Source organism: Pleurodeles waltl, chromosome 1_1 (genome assembly GCF_031143425.1).
Source record: "Pleurodeles waltl isolate 20211129_DDA chromosome 1_1, aPleWal1.hap1.20221129, whole genome shotgun sequence".
In the NCBI taxonomy this organism is placed as follows: domain Eukaryota; kingdom Metazoa; phylum Chordata; class Amphibia; order Caudata; family Salamandridae; genus Pleurodeles; species Pleurodeles waltl.
Genome location: NC_090436.1, coordinates 837,511,539 through 837,536,564, shown reverse-complemented (window position 1 = coordinate 837,536,564; position 25,026 = coordinate 837,511,539). Strand labels below are relative to the sequence as shown.

General features: G+C 43.6%; 1 protein-coding gene across 1 annotated transcript in view; it reads right to left on the bottom strand.

The window, feature by feature from the left end:
- Window positions 1-20,191, bottom strand: part of CLEC3B (C-type lectin domain family 3 member B) — a 48,743-nt gene extending 28,552 nt beyond the window's left edge. Inside the window, exon 1 of the mRNA XM_069228972.1 lies at window positions 20,047-20,191. Coding sequence (XP_069085073.1) covers window positions 20,047-20,152 — 106 coding nt within the window. The 5' untranslated portion in view covers window positions 20,153-20,191. The remainder of the gene's footprint in view (window positions 1-20,046) is intronic.
- Between the last annotated feature and the right edge of the window lie 4,835 nt (window positions 20,192-25,026).

Sequence of the window (25,026 nt, the reverse complement as noted above, 5' to 3'; positions counted from 1 at the left end):
CTTGAGTGATGCCATGGAATCTAAGGCTCAGGAGATCCTGCTCCCCGTGCGATGTGTTGAAATGGACAGCCATAGGATAGCTGATGTTAGCATTCCTGATGGCTCTGACATGTTCCTGAATACGTTCTTTTAGTGGGCGTATTGAACTGCCAACATAGATCAGACAACATACACATATCAGACAGTAGACAGAGAACTTCGTGTTGCAATTCATGAAAGTCTTGATGTGATGCGTGGTCACGGTGTTGTAGGAAAAGGAAGTGGTTTTGTTAAGGGCTAGTTGGCAAGAGATACAGCAACCACATTTGTAAAAACCATTTGGTTTCGCGGGAATCCACCCTGTGGATGGTGTCAGAGGTGTAGGACAGAGAAAGCTCGGGCACAGAATGTTCCTAAGGGTCCGACCTCTGCTGTGTACAATGGTAGGAGACCCTCCTATTGAGTCTTTGAGGCAAGTGTCCAACCTTAACAGATGCCAGTGTTTCTTGAGAATACGTAGCACATCCTTACTTGCAGGGCTGTATTGGGTAATGAAAGAGACCGGTCTGCTGTTGGAGAGACCCTGAGCCACTGGTTCTTTGCGGTTCTTAATCAGTAAATCGTGTTGGTTTTTGTTTCATATACGTTTTCTGGCCGCCGAGATGAGTTTGTTGGTATACCCTCTAGTTTGAAAACGGTAAGTCAGGTTCTTAAGCTCCTGTTTAAAGATGTCATTGTCAGTGCAGTTGCGCCAAATTCTAACCATTTCGCCGTATGGGATGGCCCTAATCTGTGAAAGGGGGTGGGCGCTGTGAGCATGTAGTACAGAATTGCAGGCGGTGGGTTTCCTGTACAGTCTAGACATGATCTTGTTGTCGGTGATGTACAAAAGCAAGTCGAGGAACTCGATTTTGGTCGTGTCCATTTTGTGAGTGAAAACTAAGTTAAAATCATTGGTGTTAAGGTGTTTGATGAGTATATTGAGATCCGAGACATTGCCAGTCCAGATAGCTAGAATATCATCAATATATCTACCCCAATACAGGATATGTTCAGTAAGATCAGGCGGGCAGTTGGACCATAGGTGTTTTTTCTCAAATTGAGCCATGTAGAGATTGGCATATGAAGGGGAGAATTTAGCTCCCATGGCTACACCTTGACACTGTCGGTACCATCTACCATCATGTAAGAATACATTGTTCTCTAGTACCAACCGTGTGAGGTCAAGCAGCATACGTGTGTGATCAAATAGTGTGGCATCTCGGGTATTGAGCGTACGTTGGAGCATTTCCAGTCCCCTTTCCAGGGGGATGGATGTGTAAAGAGAACTAACGTCGAGGCAGACAAACATAAAGTCTTCTGACCAATCAATGTCTTCCAATTGACACAACAAGTCACGGGTGTCCTGTATGTAGGACGGAAGGTTATGAACCAAGGGTTGGAGAAAGGAGTCAATGTACTCAGAGATGTGTTCCGTAGGTGAACCAATCCCTGAGATAATGGGTCTGCCAGGAGGAAAGCCCCCTGGCTTATGGACTTTTGGTAAGATGTATATACAAGGAGCCCGGGGCGCCTCGATGTACAGAAATCTGTATTCTAAGTCAGTCAGGAGACAGTGATTTCTCCAAAATGTCAATTTCTTTTTGATCATGCTGGTAATGTTGGAAAGAGGGTTACTTGGTAGTAGAGAGTAGGCCTGGGTGTCATTGAGTTGTCTGTCTATTTCTGCAACATAGTCACTCCTGTTCATGACGACGACATTGCCCCCTTTGTCAGCCTCCCTGATAACTATATCTGGACATATGGAGAGTTTATGCAGCGCACGCAGTTCCTCGGAGTTGAGATTGTTGGAAGGTCTGTGGGTGCGTGTGCTCCTTTTGTCCTCTAGGTTATAGAGTTCCGTACTGACGGCTTGGTAGAAGACGTCAATGTGATTGTCTGGCGGTAGCGTGGGGACAAACATGGAATTGGGTTTGAGCCCACTGTTGACATCCAAGTTGGGTATAACATTGAGTTGAACCAGTAGTTCATCAAAGCTAGGTGATGGTGAAGATGTGTTATCCAGGGAGAGAACCGTATGGATATCCTGAAGATCTCCAATGGTTTGATTGCAAGTAGGTGGTGCCGTGTGGGCATTTTTGTTGGTATCAGGTTTGTTGTGGAAGAACTTTTTAAGTTTGAGGTTACGTATGAATTTAAAGAGATCTATGTGTATGTTGGTGTAATCAGGTTTAGAAGAAGGACAGAAGCCCAGACCCTTTTTCAAGACATTTATTTCGTGCATAGACAGTTGTAAACTGGAAAGATTCATAACCTGAACTGTTTCTTCACAAATGCTAGGGGTGGGCTGCAAGGAGAGAATACTCATGGCCTCTGAGTTTTCGTGGTGGAACGTGTTGTCATGCCCCCCCTGGTGTTTGTTGCGGTGTTTCCTGCCCCCCCTGCGGGTGGGTCTATGTTTGTGCCTGATCTGTTGTAGTTCTGTCGAAGTCCCTTTCTGTATCGGCCAAGTTCCTCTAAAAAAGAATTTGATTGTTGTGTGGTATTATGTAGAGTCATATTGGTAGAAGACCCTTCCCTAGGTGGGTCTGAGCAATCACTCGAAATGTTGGAGATATCTGATAAGCTGCCCGTGATTGCCTCAGCAGGCGTATAGATATTTGTCGGTCTAGTGTTAGACTCCTTGTTAACCTGATCGAACTTTCGTGCAAAAGTGTAGATCCTGCCATTCTTGTAATCATTGTCATCTCTGACAAGTTTTCGCATTTTCTTATCTTTTATGTATAACTGGTAACCAGTGAGTATCTCCCTCATAATAGTGTAGTTCTTGTCCGTTGCTTCTGGGAGGTTGAGATTTTTAATCTCCTCCTCCAGAGATGTGATGTCTAGAAGTAATTTGGTACGTTTTCTGTCCGAATGTTTGATCAGTATGTTAATCATACTGAAAGAGGTAGAGGAGATAAGGTGTTCCCATTCCCCGAGTAAGTCAGGGTCAAGGTCTTCAAATGATGGGAATATAATCACTCGTAGACCTCTAGGTACTTGTTTAATTTCCAAGTAGCGTTTAAGAGTGGTAATGTCCCACCAACGGGCTAGTTCCTGTTTTCTTAACCTCTCTAGCTTAATGAATTTCTGTCTTAGTCCTTGTGTGGAAGGTGTGGGATCTGTGGTACGGGGAGCTAGGGGTTTCTTGGAAAAAAGCTCAGCAGCCAGGGTGTCCCGGTTGTCGTCAAAGAAAGCCATGTTGAGTAACCTAAAAGGAGGGTATTCCTTTCGATCAAAAGAAACACAGATAATGTAGTTTAAACGGTACGTGTTGCTAGAGTGCGGCTCACCCTGTTCAGAAAGAACATAACAAGGAACAGAGAAATGGGGCAGTAAGGGTGAGAGGTGCCGCTCTTCTAGACAGTAGACATGTGGTTTAAACAGAATAGATAAGTGAGAGTAAAGTCCGGTGCAGAATGGCCCGGTGCCTTACTGCCCGGTAGGCACCAAAACGGGTACTAGGAGTACCCTAGAGCAAAAATGGGAAAACATTGGCCACAGCACACAGAGAGTAATGTCCAACAGTAAGGCAGAAAAAGATATTCCTGGTGTGGTTCCGAGAGTTGAGGGAAGTATAAAGTTGAAACGAGTCTCAAATCCTGTTTGCAGATGGTGTCTTTATTCGTAGGTGCTTAGAAAGCATTAAGTCATCATGGAGATACAGCCAACACGTGTTTCGTCACACAAGTGACTTTATCAAGGCTGTAATAAAGTAATGACAGCAAACATTGGATACATATGTGTGTATTGGAATCTGGTGTGAAACCAGAAAGCGTTCTGATTGTGTAAGTGAGTAAGTGATTAACATGGCTTTAGAGGTGAGTGGTAGTGGGGTCAAATAACAGCACCGTGATCAAGTTTTAAAGTTGGTCTATAAAAGCAAAATGTTGGAGAGTAATAGAGTATATGCAATTTGAAGCAGTGTGAGCATGCAATTGTTGTGCAATAGGGAGAAACTTAAAAGTCTACGAGAAATGCAGGAGAGAAAGTAGAAAAGATAAAGGGGAGATACGGCTAAATGCAAGTTTAGAAAAAAGAAACAGTAATGAAGGCGGTGAGCCCAGAGGGCATAACAGAAGGGTGAGAGTCATACCTGGGACAGCAGGCTTAAGTAGGTTTGGTGGTGGTGTGTAGTAGTGAAGTATAGGTGGGCTGGAGAGAAAGTGAGTGAGATGGATCAGAGAAAAAGAGAGAAATAGAATGGGATAAGTAATCGTGTGTGACAGGATAGTTGGGAAAACGTAGAGAGCTAAAAAATGTAAAGGTAAGGTGATAAGAAGGAAAAAGGTGGGGAAAAATGTAAAGGTAAGGCGATAAGAAGGAAAAAGGTGAGGAAAAGTTGGATTAGAGAGAAAGGAAAATCTATATAAATAGAAGAAAGATAAGAATGGTCAGTGAGAACATACCTGAGTAAATGGTAAAGAACTGAAATAGGTATGGCTGCGCCAGGCAGCTGCAGGTGCGTGTGTAAAAGGCTTGCATGAAATCGAAGATATGAGAAGGCCCTGATAAGCCTATAAAATGACCTAAAGTGGTAACAGGGAAGAAAATAGGTATATAAAGCGAGGGCAGGATTTTAAAAAAGAGTAAACGCAATAAAAGCCGGTGAATGAATATCCAGTTTAAATAAGCGGTTGGTAATTGGTGATTTAAGGTAAAAAGAATTATTTGTTGCGTCTGAGTAAGAGTCACACCGGTATAAAGACACAGAATCGGGGTGTACGGTGGCCTCAAAATGAACAAGTCACGGTTGGGAGAATGCAAAAAATATAACCCGGGTCGTGGTGAGCGGCTGGTGAGGGCTCGACACACGTGAGTCTAGTTAATTAAAAATGACCGCAGGGGCGAGGGCGTGCACTAAATAACGGTGAGAAAATCACTGAGAGAAAGGATAAAGTGCGAGTCTCGATCGTAAGGCGAGGTAAGTGATAAGCACATTGAAGTGACTGTTGCCCGTGAAGAGGAGCGTAGGGGTGTGGGTATAACTAGAGTGATTAGGGGGGAAAGGAACGCTTAAAACATGGAGTAATAGAAGCGATTCTCGTTCTTAGGAAATATCTAGCAAAATGCGTTAACTAGTGGCAGTGAGGACCGCGTTACGATGAGCGTGGCGAAGGCGAGTTGGGAACTTACCGAGTAGTAGCGTAGTGGTGAGCTGTCCGGTAAACGCGAGATCGAGTAATGATCTGCGAGGGGAAATACTAGTAGATTAAGTAGGAGGCAGAGGTGCAGTTGACATGGAAAAGGGACTAAGTTAAATAAGCTGCACTGACGACCCTCTTTGGTGTGACTGGGCTGAAAGGGTGAAAGCGACGGCCATCTTGAATGTAAATCGGAGAAAATGTGACACCATATAATAGGAAAAGCATAAACAGTAGAAACGTTAGTAAGGGTTCGACAGTGACTCTGTTGATGCTGGGCACCGAGAAGGTGCCTGGAGAACCGGAGAAGAGGATAGAATCAAGACATAAGAGAGTGACAGTGTGATTGTGTCCAAGGATATAATAGGTGTGTAATGTTACACTACTGCACTATACAGTTGTGATGGTAAATGAGACCAACAAGAGGTAGAGGCAATGAAGTGTAGTAGGTAGGTGCAACAGTTGAGCCATATGCATAGAAACATGTATACATCAGTGGGATATACAGTAGTCCTCAGTATTATACAGTGTTTGGGAAATATTAGTCAACAGTATAAGAGCCATTCATATTTGTTACAATGAAAAGAAACAGAAAATATATAGTTCTTTGTATTGAATGTGTTCTCAGTGTAGTGAGTGGGTGTAGCAGTTCACACCCATTGCATAAAAACATGTGTTTATTAATGGGATATACAATAGTTCACAGTATTGTTAATGTTTAGGAAATATTAGTAATAGTTGTAAGAGCCCTTCACATGTGTCGTCGTGAGGAGATAAGTATATAGCACTAAGATGGTAAACAGTGGTCCACAGTATTACTAGAGTTAGGAAATATTAGGTAACGGTATGTGAGCGAATCTCATGCGTCGCAGTGACAAGTTACAACAATCAAATCAGTATATGTGGACGTACTGTACATGCGCAATGGAAAATCAAATTATAGAAATAGAGACCATGAAGTACAGTAAGTATAGTAGTTAACACAATTTGTGTAAGCGCATACATGTACCAATAAGGAATACAGTAGTGCACAATATTAGTGAAAACAGGCAATGCTAATGTGTATACTGTAGACAGGAGGAATGGCGAATCATGCGAGAAAAAAGTGAAGTTCACGATCCGTGTTCAAGCCTAGTTCAACTGCGCGAAGCTTTATGATCCATTTAGATTCGCATCTACGTAGATCCCTGGTTCTATCTCCCCATCTTGGTGAATTGGGAACTTGAGTGATGCCATGGAATCTAAGGCTCAGGAGATCCTGCTCCCCGTGCGATGTGTTGAAATGGACAGCCATAGGATAGCTGATGTTAGCATTCCTGATGGCTCTGACATGTTCCTGAATACGTTCTTTTAGTGGGCGTATTGAACTGCCAACATAGATCAGACCACATACACATATCAGACAGTAGACAGTGAACTTCGTGTTGCAATTCATGAAAGTCTTGATGTGATGCGTGGTCACGGTGTTGTAGGAAAAGGAAGTGGTTTTGTTAAGGGCTAGTTGGCAAGAGATACAGCAACCACATTTGTAAAAACCATTTGGTTTCGCGGGAATCCACCCTGTGGATGGTGTCAGAGGTGTAGGACAGAGAAAGCTCGGGCACAGAATGTTCCTAAGGGTCCAACCTCTGCTGTGTACAATGGTAGGAGACCCTCCTATTGAGTCTTTGAGGCAAGTGTCCAACCTTAACAGATGCCAGTGTTTCTTGAGAATACGTAGCACATCCTTACTTGCAGGGCTGTATTGGGTAATGAAAGAGACCGGTCTGCTGTTGGAGAGACCCTGAGCCACTGGTTCTTTGCGGTTCTTAATCAGTAAATCGTGTTGGTTTTTGTTACATATACGTTTTCTGGCCGCCGAGATGAGTTTGTTGGTATACCCTCTAGTTTGAAAACGGTAAGTCAGGTTCTTAAGCTCCTGTTTAAAGATGTCATTGTCAGTGCAGTTGCGCCGAATTCTAACCATTTCGCCGTATGGGATGGCCCTAATCTGTGAAAGGGGGTGGGCGCTGTGAGCATGTAGTACAGAATTGCAGGCGGTGGGTTTCCTGTAGAGTCTAGACATGATCTTGTTGTCGGTGATGTACAAAAGCAAGTCGAGGAACTCGATTTTGGTCGTGTCCATTTTGTGAGTGAAAACTAAGTTAAAATCATTGGTGTTAAGGTGTTTGATGAGTATATTGAGATCCGAGACATTGCCAGTCCAGATAGCTAGAATATCATCAATATATCTACCCCAATACAGGATATGTTCAGTAAGATCAGGCGGGCAGTTGGACCATAGGTGTTTTTTCTCAAATTGACCCATGTAGAGATTGGCATATGAAGGGGAGAATTTAGCTCCCATGGCTACACCTTGACACTGTCGGTACCATCTACCATCATGTAAGAATACATTGTTCTCTAGTACCAACCGTGTGAGGTCAAGCAGCATACGTGTGTGATCAAATAGTGTGGCATCTCGGGTATTGAGCGTACGTTGGAGCATTTCCAGTCCCCTTTCCAGGGGGATGGATGTGTAAAGAGAACTAACGTCGAGGCAGACAAACATAAAGTCTTCTGACCAATCAATGTCTTCCAATTGACACAACAAGTCACGGGTGTCCTGTATGTAGGACGGAAGGTTATGAACCAAGGGTTGGAGAAAGGAGTCAATGTACTCAGAGATGTGTTCCGTAGGTGAACCAATCCCTGAGATAATGGGTCTGCCAGGAGGAAAGCCCCCTGGCTTATGGACTTTTGGTAAGATGTATATACAAGGAGCCCGGGGCGCCTCGATGTACAGAAATCTGTATTCTAAGTCAGTCAGGAGACAGTGATTTCTCCAAAATGTCAATTTCTTTTTGATCATGCTGGTAATGTTGGAAAGAGGGTTACTTGGTAGTAGAGAGTAGGCCTGGGTGTCATTGAGTTGTCTGTCTATTTCTGCAACATAGTCACTCCTGTTCATGACGACGACATTGCCCCCTTTGTCAGCCTCCCTGATAACTATATCTGGACATATGGAGAGTTTATGCAGCGCACGCAGTTCCTCGGAGTTGAGATTGTTGGAAGGTCTGTGGGTGCGTGTGCTCCTTTTGTCCTCTAGGTTATAGAGTTCCGTACTGACGGCTTGATAGAAGACGTCAATGTGATTGTCTGGCGGTAGCGTGGGGACAAACATGGAATTAGGTTTGAGCCCACTGTTGACATCCAAGTTGGGTATAACATTGAGTTGAACCAGTAGTTCATCAAAGCTAGGTGATGGTGAAGATGTGTTATCCAGGGAGAGAACCGTATGGATATCCTGAAGATCTCCAATGGTTTGATTGCAAGTAGGTGGTGCCGTGTGGGCATTTTTGTTGGTATCAGGTTTGTTGTGGAAGAACTTTTTAAGTTTGAGGTTACGTATGAATTTAAAGAGATCTATGTGTATGTTGGTGTAATCAGGTTTAGAAGAAGGACAGAAGCCCAGACCCTTTTTCAAGACATTTATTTCGTGCATAGACAGTTGTAAACTGGAAAGATTCATAACCTGAACTGTTTCTTCACAAATGCTAGGGGTGGGCTGCAAGGAGAGAATACTCATGGCCTCTGAGTTTTCGTGGTGGAACGTGTTGTCATGCCCCCCCTGGTGTTTGTTGCGGTGTTTCCTGCCCCCCCTGCGGGTGGGTCTATGTTTGTGCCTGATCTGTTGTAGTTCTGTCGAAGTCCCTTTCTGTATCGGCCAAGTTCCTCTAAAAAAGAATTTGATTGTTGTGTGGTATTATGTAGAGTCATATTGGTAGAAGACCCTTCCCTAGGTGGGTCTGAGCAATCACTCGAAATGTTGGAGATATCTGATAAGCTGCCCGTGATTGCCTCAGCAGGCGTATAGATATTTGTCGGTCTAGTGTTAGACTCCTTGTTAACCTGATCGAACTTTCGTGCAAAAGTGTAGATCCTGCCATTCTTGTAATCATTGTCATCTCTGACAAGTTTTCGCATTTTCTTATCTTTTATGTATAACTGGTAACCAGTGAGTATCTCCCTCATAATAGTGTAGTTCTTGTCCGTTGCTTCTGGGAGGTTGAGATTGGACTGAGATTGAGGACTGGAAATGCTCCAACGTACGCTCAATACCCGAGATGCCACACTATTTGATCACACACGTATGCTGCTTGACCTCACACGGTTGGTACTAGAGAACAATGTATTCTTACATGATGGTAGATGGTACCGACAGTGTCAAGGTGTAGCCATGGGAGCTAAATTCTCCCCTTCATATGCCAATCTCTACATGGCTCAATTTGAGAAAAAACACCTATGGTCCAACTGCCCGCCTGATCTTACTGAACATATCCTGTATTGGGGTAGATATATTGATGATATTCTAGCTATCTGGACTGGCAATGTCTCGGATCTCAATATACTCATCAAACACCTTAACACCAATGATTTTAACTTAGTTTTCACTCACAAAATGGACACGACCAAAATCGAGTTCCTCGACTTGCTTTTGTACATCACCGACAACAAGATCATGTCTAGACTGTACAGGAAACCCACCGCCTGCAATTCTGTACTACATGCTCACAGCGCCCACCCCCTTTCACAGATTAGGGCCATCCCATACGGCGAAATGGTTAGAATTTGGCGCAACTGCACTGACAATGACATCTTTAAACAGGAGCTTAAGAACCTGACTTACCGTTTTCAAACTAGAGGGTATACCAACAAACTCATCTCGGCGGCCAGAAAACGTATATGAAACAAAAACCAACACGATTTACTGATTAAGAACCGCAAAGAACCAGTGGCTCAGGGTCTCTCCAACAGCAGACCGGTCTCTTTCATTACCCAATACAGCCCTGCAAGTAAGGATGTGCTACGTATTCTCAAGAAACACTGGCATCTGTTAAGGTTGGACACTTGCCTCAAAGACTCAATAGGAGGGTCTCCTACCATTGTACACAGCAGAGGTCGGACCCTTAGGAACATTCTGTGCCCGAGCTTTCTCTGTCCTACACCTCTGACACCATCCACAGGGTGGATTCCCGCGAAACCAAATGGTTTTTACAAATGTGGTTGCTGTATCTCTTGCCAACTAGCCCTTAACAAAACCACTTCCTTTTCCTACAACACCGTGACCACGCATCACATCAAGACTTTCATGAATTGCAACACGAAGTTCTCTGTCTACTGTCTGATATGTGTATGTTGTCTGATCTATGTTGGCAGTTCAATACGCCCACTAAAAGAACGTATTCAGGAACATGTCAGAGCCATCAGGAATGCTAACATCAGCTATCCTATGGCTGTCCATTTCAACACATCGCACGGGGAGCAGGATCTCCTGAGCCTTAGATTCCATGGCATCACTCAAGTTCCCAATTCACCAAGATGGGGAGATAGAACCAGGGATCTACGTAGATGCGAATCTAAATGGATCATAAAGCTTCGCGCAGTTGAACTAGGCTTGAACACGGATCGTGAACTTCACTTTTTTCTCGCATGATTCGCCATTCCTCCTGTCTACAGTATACACATTAGCATTGCCTGTTTTCACTAATATTGTGCACTACTGTATTCCTTATTGGTACATGTATGCGCTTACACAAATTGTGTTAACTACTATACTTACTGTACTTCATGGTCTCTATTTCTATAATTTGATTTTCCATTGCGCATGTACAGTACGTCCACATATACTGATTTGATTGTTGTAACTTGTCACTGCGACACATGAGATTCGCTCACATACCGTTACCTAATATTTCCTAACTCTAGTAATACTGTGGACCACTGTTTACCATCTTAGTGCTATATACTTATCTCCTCACGACGACACATGTGAAGGGCTCTTACAACTATTACTAATATTTCCTAAACATTAACAATACTGTGAACTATTGTATATCCCATTAATAAACACATGTTTTTATGCAATGGGTGTGAACTGCTACACCCACTCACTACACTGAGAACACATTCAATACAAAGAACTATATATTTTCTGTTTCTTTTCATTGTAACAAATATGAATGGCTCTTATACTGTTGACTAATATTTCCCAAACACTGTATAATACTGAGGACTACTGTATATCCCACTGATGTATACATGTTTCTATGCATATGGCTCAACTGTTGCACCTACCTACTACACTTCATTGCCTCTACCTCTTGTTGGTCTCATTTACCATCACAACTGTATAGTGCAGTAGTGTAACATTACACACCTATTATATCCTTGGACACAATCACACTGTCACTCTCTTATGTCTTGATTCTATCCTCTTCTCCGGTTCTCCAGGCACCTTCTCGGTGCCCAGCATCAACAGAGTCACTGTCGAACCCTTACTAACGTTTCTACTGTTTATGCTTTTCCTATTATATGGTGTCACATTTTCTCCGATTTACATTCAAGATGGCCGTCGCTTTCACCCTTTCAGCCCAGTCACACCAAAGAGGGTCGTCAGTGCAGCTTATTTAACTTAGTCCCTTTTCCATGTCAACTGCACCTCTGCCTCCTACTTAATCTACTAGTATTTCCCCTCGCAGATCATTACTCGATCTCGCGTTTACCGGACAGCTCACCACTACGCTACTACTCGGTAAGTTCCCAACTCGCCTTCGCCACGCTCATCGTAACGCGGTCCTCACTGCCACTAGTTAACGCATTTTGCTAGATATTTCCTAAGAACGAGAATCGCTTCTATTACTCCATGTTTTAAGCGTTCCTTTCCCCCCTAATCACTCTAGTTATACCCACACCCCTACGCTCCTCTTCACGGGCAACAGTCACTTCAATGTGCTTATCACTTACCTCGCCTTACGATCGAGACTCGCACTTTATCCTTTCTCTCAGTGATTTTCTCACCGTTATTTAGTGCACGCCCTCGCCCCTGCGGTCATTTTTAATTAACTAGACTCACGTGTGTCGAGCCCTCACCAGCCGCTCACCACGACCCGGGTTATATTTTTTGCATTCTCCCAACCGTGACTTGTTCATTTTGAGGCCACCGTACACCCCGATTCTGTGTCTTTATACCGGTGTGACTCTTACTCAGACGCAACAAATAATTATTTTTACCTTAAATCACCAATTACCAACCGCTTATTTAAACTGGATATTCATTCACCGGCTTTTATTGCGTTTACTCTTTTTTAAAATCCTGCCCTCGCTTTATATACCTATTTTTTTCCCTGTTACCACTTTAGGTCATTTTATAGGCTTATCAGGGCCTTCTCATATCTTCGATTTCATGCAAGCCTTTTACACACGCACCTGCAGCTGCCTGGCGCAGCCATACCTATTTCAGTTCTTTACCATTTACTCAGGTATGTTCTCACTGACCATTCTTATCTTTCTTCTATTTATATAGATTTTCCTTTCTCTCTAATCCAACTTTTCCTCACCTTTTTCCTTCTTATCGCCTTACCTTTACATTTTTCCCCACCTTTTTCCTTCTTATCACCTTACCTTTACATTTTTTAGCTCTCTACGTTTTCCCAACTATCCTGTCACACACGATTACTTATCCCATTCTATTTCTCTCTTTTTCTCTGATCCATCTCACTCACTTTCTCTCCAGCCCACCTATACTTCACTACTACACACCACCACCAAACCTACTTAAGCCTGCTGTCCCAGGTATGACTCTCACCCTTCTGTTATGCCCTCTGGGCTCACCGCCTTCATTACTGTTTCTTTTTTCTAAACTTGCATTTAGCCGTATCTCCCCTTTATCTTTTCTACTTTCTCTCCTGCATTTCTCGTAGACTTTTAAGTTTCTCCCTATTGCACAACAATTGCATGCTCACACTGCTTCAAATTGCATATACTCTATTACTCTCCAACATTTTGCTTTTATAGACCAACTTTAAAACTTGATCACGGTGCTGTTATTTGACCCCACTACCACTCACCTCTAAAGCCATGTTAATCACTTACTCACTTACACAATCAGAACGCTTTCTGGTTTCACACCAGATTCCAATACACACATATGTATCCAATGTTTGCTGTCATTACTTTATTACAGCCTTGATAAAGTCACTTGTGTGACGAAACACGTGTTGGCTGTATCTCCATGATGACTTAATGCTTTCTAAGCACCTACGAATAAAGACACCATCTGCAAACAGGATTTGAGACTCGTTTCAACTTTATACTTCCCTCAACTCTCGGAACCACACCAGGAATATCTTTTTCTGCCTTACTGTTGGACATTACTCTCTGTGTGTTGTGGCCAATGTTTTCCCATATCTGAGAAAGTTTACTGGCCCAGCAGAATGGGCAATAGCTGCTCCACATACAGCTCCGTGTTTTCACTTCCAGTCGACTCTGCTATGCCCACTATGTGCACATTATTCCCAGGTCTTCTACTTTAGCTTGCAATGTAAGGAGAAGTTGTCCACCTTCTTCTGGTCTGTCTCTAGCGTATTATGCTAATCTTCTGCCTCTGACACTCTGCGCTCCACCTGGTCTAGACGTTCAGCATGCCCATCCAGCCTGTCCAGCATTCAAACCATCTGGTACGTGAGGGCATCTATGTTCCCTTGAATTTTTGTGAGGTTTTGTTGCATGAATATAAAAATTTGCTTCAAGTCCGTGTCAGTCTCCCCTGAAGCTCCCTCCAACACCCCCTTTGGGTGTAGTCACTCCTTAGCTTGGTGCCTTGAGAGCATTCCTCGACTCGAACTGTAGTTTGGTCTGCACTCTGTCTGACTTCCCCATAGTGATGCGTTCCAGGCCCCGCTAAAGCAGGTAGCAGGTATGAAAACTCTCTGTGGCTCTCTTCAAGTAGGCCTCCTGTCAGTGTACCTTCTACTGTGCTCCGGATCTCTCAGCTTTATCGGATCTCTACCAGTGATATGCCTCCAAGCTCCTACGGTCCCCCCTGACTATCAGCAGGTCATGCATCCCACTCCCCAGGCCCGTCCAGTGCGCCGGGTCCAGGAGCAGGGCTGCACTTTATTTGGACACCTCCTTGCATCAGACAGCCGATCACTGAGTGAGTGATTTCACAGGCCAGTCACACCTGACACACAGGGCCAGTGACTTTGAGGGCACCAACCTCTGCCTATGGCCACCCTGGCCTGTGTATCCAGAATCTCTCAGTCAGACTGCTGGGCCCACTCACCTTTGCTGTTTTCGATGTGGCTCTTGGGTGAGGACCTCTCTTCCTCATGTGCGTCCGTAGGGCAAGAGCCGCTTCTCTGTGCACTGCGGGTCCACACGCCACTACGCGGCCCCCAGGGTCTCAACCAGCAATGCTGGTTCTTCGCCCCCCCCCCGCTGGGCCTCTACGCCTTCCTCTGGGCCTCCACCACTCACCTCCACAATCCGTGGGGCTGCCTAATTCCAACAGTGGGCGGCGCTCTGCCAGGAATTCCCTGCACCAGCAACATGCACAGGCCTGTGTAGGCTGCTTCACCATTCTCAGCTCCCACCTCACGGAGCCAGAATCCACAGGTTCGCTTGTGTTCTCTGGGTCCAGCTACACCTTTCCCGGGTGCACACTGTCACCTTTAGGTGCCAGGATTATGCAGGATCATCTTCTCTGCCGGAGGAGCTCTCAGCCTACGTGACCATTTTGGGGCTTGACGAGCTCTGCCCCCCTAAATGCTATTTATGACCAGTAAATCCAATTCCATGTGTTTATTCCCTATTCCATATGATATAACAGAACTGGCACCGTATTACCACAGAGTTATGTAAAGTCTACATGCAGAGTGTGCACCCCACCTGTACTTTGTGACTCATAATTAGATGACTGCATGTGAAGGGAGCATCTGGTACACCATAACACCACCACCACCTTTCTTGTTTTTCACAAGCACACACCCACTTGGGGAGCTTGCTTGTGAAGAAAAGAAAAACTATACCAGCTGGACCAAAAATATGATCTTCACTTGTCCTGTATGATAAAAGTTCTCTGGTGTGACAGCAGGAACACTTTCATCAGAAAAAGAATGATGCAGTGGTGGTCATTGCTCAATTTAATAGAGAGTTTTCCATCGGCTGGGTGAAGATGGGGTCTCTGAACCCTACCAGTTAATGGACCACTTGCTGGCATATAAATGACCCCCCTATTCTCTGACACATTACAGATGAGACAGATGACAGATTAAACTATTTCACTGAGACATAATCCAAATGTTGCCAAGCTGTTCAATGAAACCAGATGAAGTTTGGTTGATGTAGGTGTGAGAATGACACTTTAAGGGCTCATTTTCCACCATAAATTCTCCAAGCCCCTCTACTTCCACTTCTATAAACCCCTGCCCCCATATGAAATGTGTGTTTTGTGGCAATTCCAATGACAGACCTCCACTGACTGTATCATTGCAAATACCCTGTTAGCAGACATCCAGTTGATGAAAATGACATTGCCTGGATCACTATATAAAGGTAAGTCATTGTGACATAATTTCCACTAGTGTACTATCTTTCCCGGATTGCCTCTGAAACCATTTCAGCAATGGACAGAAAAACATGTGCCAGTGCACAAGATAAAATTGTCCAACATGTAAGGACATATATTATGTCAGTTCTGGCAACATGCTGTTATTTTCTCAGCTCTTGTCATGCATGTATGCAGTGTTTCAAGGGAGCACTGGATCTTACGATGGCTGCCATTCTTAAGTCTAGGGGCTCTACTGTTGCCTTTAGGAAGGACGTGCTGCCACCACCCCAACAGCACATTGGCTGCTAGGATATATACATGAAATGTGCCCCTTTTGGTTGAAAAGCTCATATGTTGATTGGCCAGTGAAATTCGAAGTTTTGTCCTTGTACATTCATCACCGTGATTCGTTCCATAACACAGATTTTAAACTATCATTGCTTAAACTTATTATTTTGGCTAGGTTCTTACTCTGGGGAAGTTTTATTGTGAAGAAATCTGGAGCAAATTATAGTATTTCTTGTTAGAGTGCCAATGGGACTTGGGGGGTCATTCCGACCCCGGCGGGCGGAAACCGCCCAAAGACCGCACCGCGGTCAAATGACCGCGGGGGTCATTTCAACTTTCCCGCTGGGCCGGCGGGCGATCTCCAAAAGATCGCCCGCCGGCCCAGCGGGAAAGCCCCTGCAAAGAGGAAGCCGGCACTGAAAATCTTTTTGGGGCCCTGTTAGGGGGCCCCACAACACCCGTTCCCGCCATCCAGTTCCTGGCGGTAAAAACCGCCAGGAACAGGATGGCGGGAAGGGGGTCGGAATCCCCATGGCGGCGCTGCAAGCAGCGCCGCCATGGAGGATTCCCTGGGCCAGGGGTAAACCGGCAGGAAACCGCCAGTTCCCCTTTTCTGACCGTGTTGGCGGTGCTTCCGTGATCCCCGGCCCTGGCGGTCATGGACCGCCAGGGTCGGAATGACCCCCTTGGTCTTCCTGGAGATCAAGGTTTAGAAACAACATTTAAGTATCAGCTATATATATAGAGAAAGATATAACAATTGCTATCTAGGATCACGTTCATCATATTGTATAGCTATCTACATGCATGCTAGGGCACGATAGGTGCACTAATCTATTAATGTTCAAAACTGCCTCTGGTTTAAGGGAGGATTTGCACAATTTCTGAAGGTCACAAATGTTTCCACATAGGGTAAATTTAGCAGAACATGACCAGTGTAGCACCAGATTGCCATTGAAAAAACCTGAGCTAGGAAAATGGTGTAGCAAAAAGTATTAGCTGCCAAATATTGTCAAGGTCAGAATACAGAGGTAAAGATTCACCATAATAACGCCGTATAAATGTATCTTTAGAGTATGCATATCTTCAAGGTGCTTAGATGTGTAGTTTAGAATAGTATTATCCATACCTACCTTTATGTATAAACATTGACATTGTTTTGGTAGTCAATATATGTGCTACAATATTTTTGTAGCACCATTTCTGTCCACAATATTTTTCCCTATAAACTTATAGTAACCTAAAAACAGAACCAGTTTGAAAAAATCTGTGGGTCTGGCTTTTACGGGCACACTAGAGAGGGGTATCCCCCTTCATATGGTTGGAGACAAGAGTATATGTTTCTATTGGCCAGAAGGACTTGTGTGCTTCCACAAAAAAAGTGCTTCCCTTGTGATCATGTTGTTTCTTTCCAGCTGCCTGCACTTGACCTTTTAGGGGCACACACATGTCATTGTAGTTATATTAAAGAATCTTTGATAACGAGGTAATGTATGATGCTTTCACTGGCAGCAGCACAGAGGGGAGGGGAGCAGTCATAACCTCCATGAGTGTTTAGGCCTTCCTGAATTGACAGTGCAACTGTCACCTGACTTTTTAACTTACACGAATATTATTCTACAGTTCTTAACTTCCACCCAAATATGTATCCACTTCCATGCTATTTACTTGTAATGCTTCACTTTAGCAAACAACATTCCTTTGAGGCCACAATATTTGGCATTGCCAATGCTTGTTTTGCTAGGGACTTGGTCTGTTAATAAATGGAAGCATATGTATGCTTTGCCATCAGCAGTCTGAGAAGAAAAACTAATATTGACGCAGCATCCTGAACTGCATTAAGGAAGCTAGAAGTAGGAAGCCTGTCCCGTCCCTCAAAGAAGTACACTACGAAAAAGAGACACAAAATGAACTTTGTGTTGTAAGTTGATAACGTGAAAGGCATACACAGCTAGATATTACACTGTAGACGACTTTTGAAAAAGAAACACATTGTGTTGCAGAAAGTGTATGTTCGTTCATCATTAATTTGTGAACAAAAAATCTGTAAATTCAGCAACATTTATCATAAGATAAAAAGTAAGACAAGTGAATGTGTTGTTGTGTCAGTAACGTGAATACATTAAGAATAAATAGATTGGGCCTGAGTTACAAACTACACACCATGGTGCATCTTAAATCTAAAAATAGAATAACGTAAAACCTTTTCACAAAAACCTAATTGGAACTTAAACAATGTAATGTAACTTTCAGTGAAAGGCCATGGCTGTTATGGACGCCCCAAACACATACAGGCAAGCTATGAAAACCACCTCAACGCCAATGGCAGAAGGAGGTGACGAAAAAACACACTCTCTGTTATCTTTGTAGTTTTTTGAAGAAATTATGAAATGAAGTCTTTGAGATAGCCAAGGCAGTTTATTGTCAAAACTAAAAAACAGGGGGTTAATTGTAACCACACTACTGAAGAGGGATATATATTCACATATCTGTATTGTTCTTTAATGTAAATTAAATGTGGCGCTGCTGGTTTATGGGCCAGCTGCTGAGTGCCCAGAGACAACTCTTACACAAAGATTGAAAATACGTGCACTCTTTCCTCGAAGGGAGTGGAGTTTGCTCTTTGTCAAATATTTTAGATGAAAGTGTAAAAATAATTAGAACGTTGCTGCGGCATGCAGAATTATCGAAATATATGTTCCCACCATATGTGTGGGCGGATAGAGGGGACACAAGATGTGCAAAGTTACATAGTTTTTCTAAATCTTCGTACAAGTCAAAAGCAATGTTTTCAAATTTGTGAGGCATCAGACTTTTTTGCTTTGCTACTTTTATGCGTCAATCATGTTTTTCGCTACAATTGATGTTACATGTGGTACATGTATTCTTAGTTAACACTAGTAACGTGCAGCGTCAATGTGCTGGACCATTGTGCAAGACAAGATCTGCAAAAGATAACTTGCAGACAAAAAACTGTAACCATTTGCTAGTGTGCATAATTATTTTTCTGAAAGAGGTATTTCTGTACAGAACAAATCTGCAAAGATTATCCACATTGGTTCGATTACAGTGAAAATTATCTTGATATGTGATGGAAGTTTTATTTCAGTCTGACAACTTTTTCTCGGGAAAAAATGAAGGGATGCCAGGAAGCGATCCAGCCTTTGAGATAGAGAAAGTCTGGAATTTCAGATAATTGTAAGAGCTGCAAAAACATGTTGGACACTCCTAATGTTAGGTGATATCTGTGAGTGTACAGCTCTTTGGGTTTAATGTTTGTATGTTTGTGTGCATTCGTATGTGTGTGTTTGTAATTCTGTGTCATAAACTGCGCATCTTCTTAAACAATAGAATACAAATTTACAACAATCAACAAAACCACAGAGCACCATCAGCATGTGACCATACGCAGATTTAAGTAACACACACCAGTGGCCGCTGCTTCTTCGATCACCAACAAAGCCACAACCATTAAGGTCGTGGTAAATATGAAAGACTTCGTCTCGCAAAGAACAACATACTTACCAATAGATGCGTATCACCCTATAGTTTGTTAGCAGTACCACCCCTTCAAAAAACAGAAGTGTTGGCTGCCCTCTAACAAGCCAGAGTCGCAACCTATTCAATAACACCTGCAACTGGGATACTGCCTTCGACTACATGTCCTAAAATGAATCACCTGCATCATATGCATGGTTCTAGCAAAAGCGTATTCACAACTCTAAACGCAGCTTTCCAGTTCGAGGTTGTGAACCTACTCTAATCACTGTTCATTGAACACATTTAATCAACGTGTACTTGATCTATATCATGTCTTCAATAGATACTTTAAATTTTTAATGTGTAAATTGTTTACATTTAAAACGCCTTGGTATTTTCTGGCTAAAGGTTCCAAATGGGCCTATCATTCATTCACTTCACTTCACTGCTGTACAAATCAGCCCGTGGGTAACGCACTACTAGAAATGAGGACATGCACAATTGGTCATCCTCCAGACAGGGGCGTAGCTATCGCTATCAATGGTGCAGCAGGTGCAGTGACACCGGGGTCAAAAGGCATAAGTGGAGCACTGCATTCTGGTTATTAATGTGTTTAGCAATCAAACCAGCAATCATGGGGCTTATTTCCTTCCTTGCTCCTGGGCCCATGGTGCTCTCCCTACAGTACTGCCTCCAGAGGTGGGTTTCAGGTGCAAAGAATGAGCTTGGTCCATGCCATACCTTTCTTCACATTCCCTTGTCTGTCCTTCCGCTTAGACTCTTGCTGGATGGTGATCTGCGCGAGGCAGAAGAGGCACAGGGCGAGACCAGCTGCAAAGAACTTCATGATGTCGTTTGTAGTGAGTCGAGTGGATCTGGTTGGCTTTTTAAAGTCTGCTTTAATCAAAAACGGCTGCTCAAAGCACTCCCAGATTTGCATTCGACATTCCAACCCCATGAGGTAAAAAAAGCGAACGATGTTGCTCCACTGAAGTAAGGCACAGTGTAAAGATACAAAAACTATTCTCGAAGTCCGTCATTGTGAAGATTACAAAAGGGAATTTTTCGAAGATGGATGCGCTTTTTTTTTGCGGAGATTGCTTCGGTTGTTGACTTGTTATAATGAAGTATTGAGCTTGCAGCACCTCAGCTCACTGTGACTCATGGACGTCATTTGGGGTCGCCTCGACCCCTGGTACTGCCTTTGCAAACCCTGGCTTCAGAAATGGCAAGATCAGTGCCTGGAATTCGGGTGCAGCTCCTACTAATGGATTTTGGTTGAAGTTCCACTTTACCGGCTTTCTGTTAATATTTTATTACTCAAATTGTGAATAATATTATTCAGTATTAGTGCAATAAAAATGAAATACATTTTGCTGGAATATGACCCTTTCTGTAAGCTAAGGTAAGTAAAAGCAGGAGCAACTCCTGTTGGGGCAAAGCGGCGGGCGAGGGTGCACAAAACAAAGATAACTTCACAAATATATATATTTTTTTTAAATGTACCTGACACACCGCCACCACCTCGCCGTTCCGCTGTCTCCACTCACTGCAGGCTCCCAGCTTGCCCTGCGGCCAATTCTAACACTGCTCTTTTGCTGCTGCACCAACACCACCGTTGGCGTAACCAGCACTGTCACACACAGGGAACAGCCCTATGCACTATGAATTGCACTACCAGTGATATTGCTAGCCACCAAGGCATGGGGAGATGCACACATCCCTTTAGAACTCTAGCCACCAATGGACCTACGCTGCAATGTCAAGCTTGGCCTAGGGGCACCCACTGACACACATCCACCACCTGGATACCACCCCACCAGGCGTTAATAGTAATGATGGGCACATTACTCACCCCCTTGTGGCTACTGTTGTCGCGTGGGCTCTCATTATCCTAAATGAGACTACTGGATTTCTAGGTAGCAGGATTGTTCACGGTGTGGGGGACTGAGTCTGACCCACTTGGAAGGACCTCTGTTACCCTAAATCCGGTTTGCTCCAGCTAACTAGCAGTGCCTCATTTCTCCAAAAGGGAAGAGATGATTGGGCAGCCGAGCGTATGACATCTTTGGAACTTCTCAGGGAAGTCATGGTCACTCAGATCCAAACCAACTCTCTCATTTACAATATGATCTAATATACAAATGACAAAGGCAGTATAAGTTTTATATAATGTTTTAATAAAACAACTGCATTTTAGATATTAAGGCGTGAGCCGCAATAACCAGAACCATACAACACAGTAGGATTGAAATAGTCACAAGGAGAGTGAAACATAAGAACAACGCTATCATGGTGTTTAACAATTTCTACTCTCTCTTAGCTAGTTCTATTTCGAGCACAGCATGTTAAGCTTCTAACTTGCCTTTCAGATTCCCTGGGAAGCCATAACCCCTCATACCTGAGCAAAGGCCTGTGATCTGGTTCAGCATCTGCAACGAGGCAGTCAGCGTCTAGTTGTGGTTCCCTGGTCGGAATCTCCCTCTTGCGTGTATTGGGACAAGGAAGTGTTTTTATTACTAACATGTCAGCGTGATCACAAAATGTCCCTACGCAGGAATGCCAAAGACTAAACTCCTACCATGTCTATCGGCAATGTACCAGACTGTATCCTTGACTGAAGCACAGAGTGAACAGGAATGTGTAACTCCAGTGCTGAAGTAAGCTAAACAGTGTGATATAAAAAATAAAACAATACCGTAGAACTGGCGATTTGAAAAATAACAGTACGAAGCCGAATAAAAGCATTTAGAGCAAAGTGCACAGAGTCTCTAAGCTGCGAGCAAAGGAATAAAATACATCCAGGGCAAAATGCACAAAGGCCTAAAGCCTAAAGCTAATGCGCAAAGGATACGTAAAACTGACCACACTACACCCTCCCCTTGTCGGTAGCAGGTGGTTCCAATAATATAAAAGTATGCCCAAGATATAAACAATACATCAAACTATATATTTCGACAAGGTCAGAGGACAACAAAGTCATAAATTTGGGAAGCATGTGACGATAAAGCCAAATTCAATATAATGTAAATTTTTGTCTTACTAAAAAAAAAAAAAAAATCAAATTGTCAGATTGAAGCAATAGAAAGCAGGAGTTCCTCCACTTCGATATATGTCAATATCGAAAGATCCACGCCAAAAAGTACCATGGAGCAGGTGTGTTCCAAAGCCCCAAAACCATTCAGGGCGGCACCCCGTGCAGGGCCTATGAATGAGACAATACCATCTTTCTCCACGAAGGGAATCTCATAAACTGCCTCACGAAGCAAACGCAACCGTAGTGCGCAAGTCTGGGAATGAGCCCTAATCGGGAACATCAACAGATCAGCATCAACCACTGGGGGGCGCTGCAGTGAGAGACAGAGAGCCAGTGCATGTTCAAACGAGCACCAGAGGCACCGAAACACGGGTTGCACACAATCCAAAACCGGCCGGAATGTCAGAGACCAGTCACACTCCAATTGTCCCAGGAGTGTTGCTCCAAAATGCTGCATCATGCATTCATGACACAGCTGCGCTGACGGGAGCGCCAATATGAGATCTTGTCGCGGCGGGACAGCCATTGCGGAAGAACAGCAGCAACAGCAAAACCCCAGCCAATAAAGCCAAAGTAATCGGTAAACCCCCAAAAATGCTTCCGAAAATAGAGTGAATAGCCGAAGGTATTAAACCGAATATAGAAGAGAAGGTGTGAGCAAAACCAACAGCAACGACTTTGAAACAATTTGCAATTCCAGCAGTGCTGGATGCATTAAATATACGTCCCACGAGTTCACCAAAGTGACTCGGAAAGTTAGTATTCAAAAGGGACTCTATTTCCACCAATGACCTTGCCACTTGAAGTGCGTAGGTCTCGCTAGCAGATGTAAGGGCCACATGCTTTTGAAACAACAGAGCCTTTAGTCGACTCAACTTGTCGAAATTTACCTTGGAAGTAGCAATATGAGGTCAGATGTCCTCTACCTCCCTAATCTGAGTGGGGGGAAACAAAACATTCCCGCAGCACGTAACGGCCTTGGTGACAACGACTACGTAAACTATTCCGGCACGCATGCCATAACAGGGTTCACTGTTAAGAAGGACGTAACTGCTGTTTGAAAGCACCTTGAAAGTGCTTTTAATTACTGGGACTGGAACTCCCTTCAGATAACAAGCTATGTTAGCAATCAAGGCATTACATGCCCCGTGCAAGGATGGCTGTTTACAAACCATGGAATGGCTGACAGAAGTTTCGCATTCGCTACCGCTAAGAAAAACCTCCCTCAAACCATTAATACATCTGTATAGAAAGGGAAGCTCCCACACTTCATGTATGTAACTGTCTCCCAATCGTTCATATCTACCCACCGGAATGTGCTTTAATCAAGAAGTAAATTGCAGAGTGGAGATTGGCAGACTATTAACCCCATGAATCAACCACTCAGCTGACGGAATCTCAGCAACCGTAAAAGGCTGTTTCTCCAATTTTTCAATATTTAACATAACATATGTCGCTTCCTTTTTAGCCATCAGCTGTTGTTGACGAGTCAAATTAAAGGAAATAAATATCTCCCTAGCACGAATGTGCTGCAACGGGACGCAACCTGCCTTCAAGGTCTGTAGAGTCCAACCCAGCTGCATGATGGACCGCGTCTGACTCTGCCCATGATGTAGCGAAGACATATCCGATTTAATAATGTCTATAGCAGAGGAAACGATGTTGTCAATTGTGTAAACACGGTCTGAAAGGGTATGCATCTCATTATCCACAACAGACAAAGCCTGTATCAAATTTTCCTGATCAATTTGTCTCAACCGGGCCGCTGCCTCTTTTTGCGAAAGCTTCCAAATCTCATTATATACTTCATATAAAAAACACTTCTTCCGCGGCATCCTTGGTCCTGACAAAAAATCTTGTAAGTCAGTATCATTAGATAGTAACGTGAGATGTGACTTAACTGCATCCAGCGTGGATGACTTCAACCATTGCTGACAAAGCTTCCCCACGCTGTATGTAGTAATGATATCAGCATGTTCTGGTGATATGTAGCGAGGGTCTGCCCTAGAAGTCCGGAACCCCCCTGAAGAGGTGACAAAATGCTGATGACACCCATTAGTGTCTATGGGCCATAATAACCACCCTCCCGGATGTATCAATGAAGTGTTAAGCGTACCATTCTGGACCCAGTGTGTAAACTCACTAAACGTAGCATTAACATATCGCTGCCAATTGTTCAATTTGGAAGGGACAGGTATACCAGGCAAAGTCAAATTCCCAATCGTTGCTAAGCCCAAACAGCTAGTCTGTTGCACAGTGTCATTGAGGAAAATCATTTGGACAGGAATAATACAGGCCCTAAATAAAGTGTCCCTGCCTCGCATTTGCCAATTTTTCGTTCCCCAGACACTTTTCAAGTCAACAGTCTTGGACCAATATTCATACCCCTCAACCGAAAGTTTAGATACAAACAAATTTGAATACAGTAATTTAGTATCGGTCAATAACATTTGCTTATTAGCATACGGAGTAACTTTAAAATAGTAAGACTTAGCATTCTGTTGATTATGTCCAGAAAAATATGTAAATTTATCATATTACGTTTTAGAACTTCCCTGTGGAGGAGTCGGGCAATGTTCCCATTGCACATATTCAAATATCGACTTAGGGCTACTCGCTTTATGAATAAAGTGGTGTCCATAATAATTGAAGCAAAACATGTCACCATGATTATCTCTAAATAG